Source organism: Perna viridis, chromosome 1 (genome assembly GCF_037379345.1).
Source record: "Perna viridis isolate PV_CMFRI_1.1 ecotype Kerala chromosome 1, ASM3737934v1, whole genome shotgun sequence".
Taxonomy (NCBI): Eukaryota; Metazoa; Mollusca; class Bivalvia; order Mytilida; family Mytilidae; genus Perna; species Perna viridis.
Genome location: NC_142445.1, coordinates 43,599,043 through 43,610,815, shown reverse-complemented (window position 1 = coordinate 43,610,815; position 11,773 = coordinate 43,599,043). Strand labels below are relative to the sequence as shown.

At 31.6% G+C, this 11,773-nt stretch overlaps 1 protein-coding gene across 6 annotated transcripts in view; it reads left to right on the top strand.

The window, feature by feature from the left end:
* The window catches only part of LOC148628892 (sperm flagella and cilia-associated protein 2-like), a 28,918-nt gene extending 18,340 nt beyond the window's left edge, over nt 1-10,578 (top strand). For all 6 annotated transcript variants that reach the window (XM_088596445.1, XM_088596425.1, XM_088596436.1 and 3 more), the window contains 16 exons: nt 18-84; nt 378-704; nt 1,169-1,431; nt 1,814-2,012; nt 2,265-2,463; nt 3,734-3,823; nt 4,025-4,163; nt 5,174-5,273; nt 6,023-6,130; nt 7,013-7,141; nt 7,350-7,532; nt 7,837-7,965; nt 8,474-8,598; nt 9,048-9,228; nt 9,515-9,640; nt 10,189-10,578. In XM_088596445.1, coding sequence (XP_088452571.1) covers nt 18-84; nt 378-704; nt 1,169-1,431; nt 1,814-2,012; nt 2,265-2,463; nt 3,734-3,823; nt 4,025-4,163; nt 5,174-5,273; nt 6,023-6,130; nt 7,013-7,141; nt 7,350-7,532; nt 7,837-7,965; nt 8,474-8,598; nt 9,048-9,228; nt 9,515-9,640; nt 10,189-10,257 — 2,434 coding nt within the window. In that variant the 3' untranslated portion in view covers nt 10,258-10,578. The remainder of the gene's footprint in view (nt 1-17; nt 85-377; nt 705-1,168; nt 1,432-1,813; nt 2,013-2,264; nt 2,464-3,733; nt 3,824-4,024; nt 4,164-5,173; nt 5,274-6,022; nt 6,131-7,012; nt 7,142-7,349; nt 7,533-7,836; nt 7,966-8,473; nt 8,599-9,047; nt 9,229-9,514; nt 9,641-10,188) is intronic.
* Nucleotides 10,579-11,773: the final 1,195 nt, after the last annotated feature.

Sequence of the window (11,773 nt, the reverse complement as noted above, 5' to 3'; positions counted from 1 at the left end):
AAGTTCATTATTAACAGGAAAGATTATATGGCCTATCTAAGGAGACCTGACAACAAACAAGTGTACATTTCACAATGGCAGAAGGTTTGTCTACTTTTATTACTTGGTTAAAAAATATCAAGTTTCTAAAATATGTATCGTTTTGATACATGACGTACTGGTAGAAAATTTGAAATGATACTTCAATACTCAGAATTTGAATAGTGCTAAATAGAATAGCAGTGGAATATTTTTTTTAAATTTACAACATATGTAGTTCTTCATTATTTTTAAGTATAATGCAATACTTTCAATGTCTATAAATTAAAGATGTAATGTAAATGTTTAGTCATAAACTGGAGTTTTCTTTTAATAACTATTTAATACCTCTACCTCAGGAGTACAATGAAATTCCTGATGATATGAGAGAAGATGAGGAAACAAAGGCAGAATTACACCAACGTGTTGATGATCTCCGTGAGACACTATGGAGTATCTCTGATGAACGAAAACAGCAGGCAGAAAATGAGAGACAGAACATTATAAATGATGGATGGTTGGACGACAGACTTGGTGTTCTTAGTAACTTTTACATTACCCAGATGCAAGGAGAGGTAGATAGGTTCCAAGATACTGTCAGATTGTTGAAGGATTACTATAAAGGAATGGATGGACAGATTCCTGATGAACTTAATCCTACTTATGGTCGACTTCCACTAATTGAGGTTGGTTTTTTATATTTTTAAGTGGATCACCATGTATCCCTTTATTCCCATATGTAATAGCCACCTGCACCTTTTCCAATGATTTACCTCTTACTCAAATCTACAAGCTTAATTTAAACTGGCTTTAAAGGTACAATGTTATCTGAAATGCAGAAATGGCATTCATTTCTTTTCAAAGTATCAGTAATTTGAGGTTTTGCAATTTCATTATCTAAGGAAGATAACTAACATTCCCCATCTTGAACTTGCTTTTCTGCATTCTCTGACACTTCTGAGGCAACAAACTGTCAATTTGTCTTCAATGGACCATAAACAATATGCCCACATTGTCAAATTTGTGTGTTTTTTTGAAGCATGATTCGTCATTTTTCAGTTTTGTCAGTTTCTTACAGATTCCAGCACTTAAATGAGATAAAATGCTCTGGAAAAGAGTTTATTAGTTTAACTTATTACATGTTTTGTAGCTTCCTGTAGAAAGGCCTCCTCCACCTGAAATACCAGGCAGCACTGAGGGTTCTGCTCCTCCTTCCAGGCCAAAGTCTGGAGAAAGTAGTAGGTCTCAGTCACCTAAGTCTCCCAAGGGAAGTAGGTCATCTTCAGCCAAGAAAAGGTCACAGTCCCCTAAAGAGAGAAAATCTAGAACGCCATCTGGTAAGAGAAGGGACAAGAGTAAAGAAAAGAAACCTGAACCTGAACAGCCTCCACCTGATGAAGGGGACAAGAAAAGGTGCTTATTCCTTACCATATTTCAAGATATTGTATAGCAATATATTTTCTCCATTGAAAGAAACGTAAAGTTTGCTTGCAATATATTCCCATATTGCATTGAGTGCAATTATACCTTTGAAATCATGACATTCACAAGTTTGTAGCATCTGCTTTTCAATAAAATTTTTGTTGCATTTGGAAATTTTTAGCATTTTCCAATACTCATGCAATAACCCTATAATATTATCATAAACTGCTTATCATTCTAGAATATATTATATCTCAATAAGCTTTTTAATACATATTAAACAGATACATAGAAAGCTAATTGTGAAAAGGCTTCTGTTTTGAGAATATTCTGAAATGCACCAAATACATTGATAAATGAATTACTATTGTAGGATACCTTTAGTGCCTAGGAGACCTGTTTCACCTGATCCTGATGCTAAAGCTGCAGCTGCTGCCGCTGCCAAGAAAGACAAGAAGGGAGGAAAGAAAGAGGAAGCTGGAGCTGCAGAGAGTCCCCAGCCTCCAATGGACCCTGATGAAAGACTATTGTTTGATGCTTACCAGACTGCTTCAAGTAATCTCTCCAATATAGTAAGTATGCTTACTGGTATAAGACACTGATGTGAACTGTAATGCAACTATAATACTAGTACTTGATTTTGCTATTAAGAAATGTGAAAAGATTTGTTTTTTGTTTATGATTTTTTTGTATTATCATTGAATGCTTCAATAAAAATTAGTATACAATGTAGTCAAAATTTACGTTTCTATTTGTTTTATATGGACTTTCAGTAAAATAAGATGACATAATTATATCTATAGCATTTATCTTTTGTCTTTTAGCTGTCAGCTGAGCAAGCTGCCAGGGAGGCTGAAGAGGAAGCAGACAGAAAATTGGAGGAAGAAAGGGAAAGAGAAAAAGCAGCTGCTGCTGCTGCAGCTACTAAGAAAGGTGGAAAAGGTGACAAGGGGAAAAAGGGCAAGAGCAGGAGTCCGTCACCAAAGAAAAAAGATAAAGGGGAGACAACAACACCAACTCCAGGTTAGTTTGTGTAGAATGTTCCATGCTGAAATTATTCAAAGAGTATGAAGCTTGTTTCATAGTGATTGTTAAACTAGTAAAAATATCAGTTAAGACAAAGCATGGGGCAAAAGTATATTCTGTATCTGGAAATCATTTATACAATTATCACACATGAAAAAATACAGTGTTTAATTACTCCATTATTTTTTCAGTAGAAATTTTATGTTGCAATTCATGCAAATTAAACATTTCAAGATAAATTTCTGTTAAATCATGATTTTTTACCCTGGCAAACATTTCTGTGATGCTATTTTAAGCTTCTAAGTTTTGATTTATATCAAAGAATAATCAAGGGAACCAAGGTTATAGCGGTAATTAAAAGAATGTAATCCAGGGACATAGTCCAGACAAGGAAAACTAACATACACATAAAGTAACTAAAATCATACATACAAAGTAACAAAAGCAAATGAGCAACTTGGACTCCACTAAAAACTGGGAGCATGGACCAGATGCACCTGTAGGGTAAGCGTCCTCTGCTTTATAGAAACACCCGCCGAGTTCCTCATAAAAAGTCAAGTCCAGAGTAGACGAAAGAGGAAAGGAAAACTGACACATTGAACAAATCAGTTTTCATGGCGCAGATGTATACACCGTAATGACCACGAGTTCATGATGATGACCATAAAACTTTTGTAGTGATGACTTCAATCTTGTAGCAACATAACCCTGCTCCAGAAGCCTATTTGTTAGAATTCTAGTGTGATACAAAAAGTCTGCATAGTTTCAGCAAGCTCTGGCATAACGTTTGAGTTGTGATATGAACAAACCATACACAGGTGCTGAAGGAATGTTGCCACAGATGAAGGGAAAGTTGACAATTTTGAAGGAAAAGTCATCACGTTTGTCGTAAAGTTTGGTCAATAGTTTTCCTTTACCATCGATTTCTAAGTGTAGGTCAAGATATGAGGCTGACTTCACTGTGTCTGTAGTATCCTTTATTTCAAGTTCTTTGGGGTAGATGTAATGTATCAAGATCAAGACTTAAGGTCTTTGTGGAATTTCTAGAATGTATATGTGTGCATATCTATATATATCATAAAAGTACAGGTGGTTCCCTTGTGTAAGCAATGCTTACAGTGATTAAACTTACCATTTGTACATGTTTTTAACAGAATGAAATTTTTTCCATTTCCAGTGAATACAACAAATAATGACTAGTACAAATGATATTTAAATGTTATCTTCAATTTATTTTGAATCTTAATTTAAGTTGTCTCTAATTTAGTGTCTGAATCTGAAAGTGAAGAGGACAGAGAAAAGAAGGAGCTTAGGAAGAAGATGAAAGAGGAATATTATTTTGCAATACAAGAAGAAGGTACTTTTTCATTTTATTTTAAACAACTTGACAATGTACATGTATTTTATTCATTCTATGAGTAGTTATAAAACTTGCCTGTGTCTATAAAGAGTATGAAACACAAATGTATTGACACATGACAGTTGTTTATTGCTCTCAATTAAATAATTAAATGCCTTGTTGAAAAAAAAGCAAACCATAATATTGTTTAAATAACAGATGCTGCCTGTAGAGTGAGATTAGAGCTCATTAAGATACATGCCTGTGCTGTACTACAAGATCTAAAGAACAAAGCAGACAATGCTTATAAGGATATGAATGATTGGTTAGGAGCAAGATTCCTCAAGGAAAATGAAAGGTAGTTAAACACTTCTGTAGGAAATCATGTAATGTGTTTAGGTTATGCTGGTTTTTTTTAAGATATTAATCTCATTATAAAATAACGTAAGATCAAATTCCACTCATTTTTATTAGGTTCAATTATCTAAGAAAGATGGGTTGTTGTCTTCAATAACGCTGGCATCCTCTCCTCTCTTAAATTAGATGCTACAATGACCATTAGGTAATTTTTATAGCTAGGGTTAAATAAAAATCCAAAGCACAAATAATGAACTTCAATAGATTTCCATTTCTGAAACTGATGATTGTACTTGATACCAGAAATACAGAGTTGAATCATTTTATCCAACTTTTTAACATTTAAATACTTCAAAGTATAAAGCAGATAATTAGTAAAAGATTTTATAGAATGTTTAAATTCAATTTGTTCGTTACATTTGAGCATTTTGACACCTACAAGTAATGTTATTGTTACTCTCCTTTTCAAGTCCAGCGTAAGTTTGTAACAGTAAGGTTATATTGTGATCACTTCATTTTAAGTCTTAAAGAAAATGAATATTGATGTTGTTGACAAAAGTCACTGCATGAGTATTACATGTACTTCACATGTGCTTACGAATATCAATCAAGATTGAATGTCAAATCACAATGTTAAATGTCATTCAACTCAGTCTTTTAGCATATCGCCTGATAAAATTCTTTTTATTAATTGTATTTGTAAATCAATTTAAGAAAGTGATAAGCCCATGAATGTTTAAGGAAAAATAAGGTTAGAAAACATAATCTTAAAATACATTTTCATGAACCACCTAAAATATTTCACATTTAAAAAAAAATGATTGCAAGTATTTGTACATGTGAATACTGTTGGTAGTTTATTACATTGATTCTGTCTTTATCATATCTTTTTGCTCTAGTTTCAATGTTGGTATGGGTATGAACTTTTAAAGAGGATTGTGAATTTTTATTCTTATGTTTTTTGCATTATTTTGGTGTAGCATTCTATAGTTTATGGAATATTTGTTTTAGTGTTGACCATATGTCAGAGGTAATGAGGAATGCCATTGAAGACAAGAAAGCACTAAAACAGGAACTTGTTATTAAACAGGAAGACTTTTTGCTGAATGATGTGAGTTGAGTCATATAAGGCCAATATAATAAAAATATGTCTGTGTAAAGTTACATTCTTTAAAAAAAAAAATAGGGTATGTAGGTAGGCCATTTTCATTTTTTTTTCTGCACAGGTTCATCTTTACTTCAACCAAATCGTTAGCCTCTAAGTGTTGTTTCATGAGCGTATTAACATCTTCTTTGTATATATTATTTTGAACTATTTTTATGGTTGTACATGTTGCTTACTGGCTTTTGTTTATGATTTGGTTGACCATACATATTGAAATGTGAAAAAACACCATGTTGTCTCAAATACCAGGAAGACTTTGAAAAAAATGTATGTTTTTAACTGGAAGTTACAAATTGTTAATTTTGTTATTTTTAGTTAGTGAATAAATTGGCTTAGGGTTTGGTGAAAAAATAAGTTTGGTCAGGGAATCGTAAACAGACATATTTTTTTCTTGGCTTAATTGTATAACACTATGTTAAAACTGAGTCAATGAGTCAGTCCATAGATTATGATTTTTATAGTTATTTTAAAATGTAAACTTGATAATGTAGAAAACTGAAATAAAATAATTTTAAAATGTCAAATAAGAGTATCTCTTTATCTCAAATCATGCATGCTTATGTTCATTGATTTACTTGATGAAAATATTCCTTTTCTTTGTATTCTTTTGATATGTTTATTTTATTGTACATTACTCAAGCATTCAATTCATAAAAAATTATACATAAAGTAATAATGAAATCTGTATTGTTTAGGATTTGAAAGTTTTGAAGACTCCTGCTCCACCAACTCCACCACCCCCTGAGGAGGAACCTAATCCTGATCAGTTTACAGTCAGACAACTCTTCCTGTTATTTAAACAGGTGTTTATGATTTGTATTTTTTCTTCCTCTTTGTTTAAGAACCCCATAACTATACTTTAATGCTATCAAACATTTAGCATGGTAATTTTTATGTCATATTCATTTGTTTTTTCACATAACTTTCATAGTTTGTCCCTTTTCTAGCTACTGAAGTACATGTATTTTGGTATTTGATAATAATTCCAATCTAATTAGCATATGCCTTTTTTGTGCATTATGATTGGTTGTTCACCTTTTACGACCTCAGTGATGACAGTTTTTACAACAGTGTAAATTCCACGTACATATTGTAAACAACATGGCTACCATCGCTTTGACAACATACAGAGGTGTTTAGAGGTTCAAAACAGCTTTATTCCATTCATTTTTGGGCATTGTATATTCAAAATTTTAAATAATATAGTTATCAGAAGCCAGTAAAAACTTTATAAAAAAATTTATAACCATGTCACGTTGTCGGAAGAATGCTGCCATTCGTAATGTTGATTTCGGGTGTTAATTTCACTGAACGAGAGTCTACAAGATAAAAAATATTAATATATTTCAGATAGTTATGGATTTAGAAAAATAAGGATTAAACACTGTTTTTCTAGAATTTATGGATGTGTAAAATCAGACCATTCACTCACAAACCTGAATAAAGTCCTTTATTTGTTTTGTGAGTGAATGGTCTGATTTTACACATTGATAAATTCTGGAAAACAGTGTTTAATCCTATAATACATATATGTTTGTAGTACATGTAATAAATTATGTCATTGTCCTAAAGATTTATCATGTAAGTACCTAAGCAAGCTGTATTTTACATTTCAATCCCATTTGTAAAGGTTTTGTCCCAGAGGAACCAATATTAACCTAGGCATTATAATTTGCTAATTTCAGTTCCAGTCCACTGCACCAACAGGTGTGTTATCTAAGCAGTCATTTGTAGAAACTTTTGAAACAATGGTAGGTGTGGCCCATGGAATGGAACAGTTACCAGATCAATGGATGAACATAAACCCTGGACAGGTATGTGTATGTTCTTATGTAAATAATTTAACATATTGTCTGATGTTAAAAGCTGTAGCAATACAATGAAACGATAAACTCTAATACAGAGTGGCCTTAGCAGTAACTATACAGATAATCAATCTGTGGACATACCTCCACAATCAACATAGAATGACATACAAACAATTTCTGAATACTTATTCTGTGATAATTCATTATATTTCAGGTGCATGAATTGGCTAATTCTTTGTCATCAGATGGAGAATATGTAGATTGGAGAAGATTCCTTCTGTCAGTATCACAGCCTATCCCAGTACCTACACAGTCTGATTTACTGGCTACACTGCAGAAATTTAAAGAAATGGATCAAAAATCTACTGGATCTGTGACTAGAGAACAATATGATAGGGTGAGGGTTTATATTGACCATCGGTTGAATTGCAGCTTGTCTGAGGCATTATGTATACTGTGATATCCAGTGATAACATCAAAGTTATAAATCATATTATTTAGTGTTAGTTTAAAAATATATGTGCTTTGAAGTGCTGAAAGAAACAAGACATTTCCTAAGAGGATTCAGATAACTTCTGACAAACAACCATTTATACTGTATGGTTTTGTCAAAGTTTTTGGCATTAATTCATGTTTCACTAAACTTAAAAAGCTTATGTCTGTTTGAATGAAAAGTAATTCATTTTATATTTTGTTTTTAGATGGACCTATGGTTTGGATATTCTCAGGAAAATCTAGGATTTAATAGACAAGTAAATCTTAAAGCTGCCTTGTTTGATTTTTTTGCTGATCATTCAAAGACACCAGTTTCCATGGATTACATTAGTATGGTAAGTAATTCACAATACTATCTCATTTACCAATTTAATATCAGTATGGTAAGCACCCCCTTAGCTTACAGTGAATTTATTTACAGATGTTACTATCTGTTTATTTTCCTTATGATTTTCAAATTAACCATAATTTAAAACGGGTGAAGTCTGATATGCCAGTGAGATTGTCAAATTTTTATTTCAATTCTTAAACTCGTCTCTCTTTTTGGAGAACAAATATTTTGATCAACATTCAAGTTTAGTTTCAATGTTCACAACTCAGAAGTACTGTTTCGTAGTCCCACAAGTCTTTTGAAGTTTTCATTTGAGGCAAATGAAAGTTTCTTTCACCAGCTGCCTTGAGCCTTCCAAACAAAGCCAAATTTATTGGTCAATTTGTGGTGAAACTGTCTGAAAAGTTAAAAAAAGAAGATTGGTAGGCTTTACAAAATCTGTGGAAGACCACTATGTGATAGGTATTTTTTTCAGTTATTTTGTTGTAAAACCCATTATTTTTTTACAACAGTTGCTGTACTTCAGTGCACATCCATACACACAAGAAGGTTTCCTTAGAGCTCTATCTGTTGCTTCTGGGCACCACATGCCAAGATTAGGAAAGTTGGATCCACGCCCTCCAAGTGTTACTGAAAGGTTGGTATTGATAAAAAAAATTGTTTTCAAATTTTAGTCTGCTTTTTATGCTGTTATATATCTAGATTGAAGCATTTTCAAAAGATAACACTAAATTTAGCTGAACTGTAGAGATACCTTCCCATCTCATCTTCAGCTAAGCGTAAGGAGAGACTTATGAATTATATGTACATGTGTTTCCAATGTCATATAATGGATTTCTGGATCCTTCAAATCTATAAATTATTAAGAAGCAATATCTCCTTATTAAACAAATAAGTGAAATAATGTTACAAGTTTTGCAATACACAAATTCATTTATCACATATTGTGATAATATTGATTAAATCTTAGTTAAAAAATATAATCAAATTGATGAATACTTTACTAGACATTTTACATTTGATTTTTTTAACCTCATGATTAACAGTAGTAGTTTCTGTTGATGCTATTGTCTTTCCTTATTTCAGTAATATTGACAGTTTGGATGACCCTTCTCCATCTCCAGCTGCTGATGATATTCCTGTAGATGCTGTCGATGCATTAGTCAATATAGATGCACTGTACAGAGTTCTACATCATGGTGAGAGTGCCAAGGGAGATAGTCACAGATTTAGTGTATCTGCAGATCCTGAAGATGCAACATCTAGGGTAAATTTTGCCTTGTTGTGTGTTTAATTTTTGTGTTGATTATGGTAGTAGCTACAAATAATCAAGTTTTTTTGGTGTTGATACAAACAGAGCTAATTTATGATCTTTATGTTCATTATATTCATGTATCACCTGAACTTTCATAAGTTGTCTCCACTTGATTGTGCTAAATAAGGAATAAAAGAAGAATTTAAATCCTTCATAAGCCATTTTTTAAGTTGTTATATAGTATTAGTAATTTGTGATGTATCATGCTTTATTTAAGTATGTGCTATGACTTTTTTAGGAGAAATTAGCTGGAGTATATCAAGAGTTAGGTGAAGATGATGTAGAGACTTTACCATGGAGAATTCTGATAGAACATCCATTAATACAGGATATAGTACAAGCCTGTAACACCTTCAAATCTGTGGTAAGTCATTCTTACTCTTACTTAAAAAATATACTGCAGTTGTTGATAACACTCTTTGTTAAAACTTGAAACTTCGAAAGGCAATATTAAATCTCAAAGCTAATATATGGTCTTATCTTCTGAATTCAAAATTTATATCAGAATACTACCCATTTATCTTTTTAATTACCGGTAAAGGTGATTTTTATTGTAAAAAAAGGATGTTACTTTTCTCCCCTGAATTATTTTAAGTACTTTACTAGCAAGCTATTTACCATTACAAATTTGCTGTGGTTTCTACAGAATTTGACTGCAAGTTCTACCCTATGGATTATGAATCTATCCATAATACCCATGTTAAAGTGGCATTAAGTTCAAGATTTTATTATTCATCTTAAATTATTACTGAAAGTATGGTTGGTCTTAAAGTAGCATAAACTGATCTGTACTAGTTTTAATTTGATTCAGTGCAGAGAACTGGTAAGGTACATGCTATTTTGAACATTTTTACATGTCTAATTGGTATGTTAATTTCATCATTGACTTATCATGATTTATTATAATTTCAGGATGTTAAAGCTATATTGTCCAACCCTAATGCTGAAATGGATGTACACAGTACAAAAACTTTTGATTAAGTGCATTTAGAATAATAATTCAAAGTGATGGACTGTGATATTCTGTGCATTTCTTTTATATGCATAATTTTACTATTTTTTTTTTAAATGGTTTAAGATTTGTTTATCTGACAATATGAAATTATTATATGTAAAAAGACAATATAGATATATAAACACAACCTGGACAAAAAAAAACACCACAGTGATGTGTAATTGAATACGGAGTATAACTTTTTTTCTTTTAGACATGACATTCCATCCCAAAGTTTTTTACTATTTCACCAGTTGTGTGATTATCAATACAAAATATTATTACTGTTAAATTAAAATTTGATGTTATGTGTTAGTTGTTGTTGCTTTTATACATTCAACATTTGAGGGCGTATAGTTGTTCTGCAATGTACTCATTAAGTATACTAAATTGTGAGGGGAATGAGTTATCTCCCCTCATTTACACTTAACCAAACATGAATGCCACAGAAATTGATTATGCTTCAAAGTACAACCAACAACCATCTATTCTTATCTTGAAGTTGAATGAACTTCCTCGTGAACTGTATCCCTTGAATCACTTCTTGGATGAATTTTGTTGTGATCAGAAGATATATTTTTAACAGATATATTTTCTACTAACAAATATGTTCTTTACAAAATTTAATCATACATACCTGATACCTGTTAATGTTACTGTATGATCTATTCTGCTATTTAGGAAAATGATTCTCCATTGGTTTCACCCCTCCCCCCATTCATAATTTTTTTACAATTATCTTTTTTTGGTGATTTTAGTTTAAAATGATATAATATGCTTCTCCGGCATCCAAATAACGTTTTTTTTTTTTCGATTTAAGTCTCAGTAAAATATAATTGTATTGGAATAATGGAAAAACATTGGTAGACTCATTTTTGTTATTTTTATTCATTTCTAGGCAGAATTAAGTGGTATATTGGGTTTTTACCAAATTCATCCCTGAAAATAATTTGCTATATTTGAATATTAAAGTTGCAATAATCATTTAGTTAATTGTATACTTTCTTTGATAATGAATGGCATAATAGTTCACCGAACTTTAACATAAACAAATATTTTTTTTAAATGGGAAAGGGAGCAAAAATGTTGAGATCATTACAGGACAGAAATGAATAATAGACAAAAGATAGAAATTGATTCAATGATTCTTATTATAATCATTAAGGCCTACAAAAATCAAAATTGAGGTTAAGGATGGGGCTCTGTATAATTCAGTCCTGCTTGATCAAATGATTTCGTTACTAGACAATATTACTGCATAATTTCATGAAACTGTGTGATAATCAATTCTAAGTAAGTTTAACCCCCCCCCCCCCAAAAAAAAAAAAGAAATTTAAAAAATGAGGCGACTTGGTTAGATTAAATTTTCAGACTGAAATCAACTTAAACAAGAGGTTCCCAGGAGCCTGAATCACTCACCTGTTTAAAGTTTGTCTTTCAAAGGCATTGATTTTAAGAAGGAGTTGTCCAATAATTTTGACTCAAAGAAATTTAGATAGTACT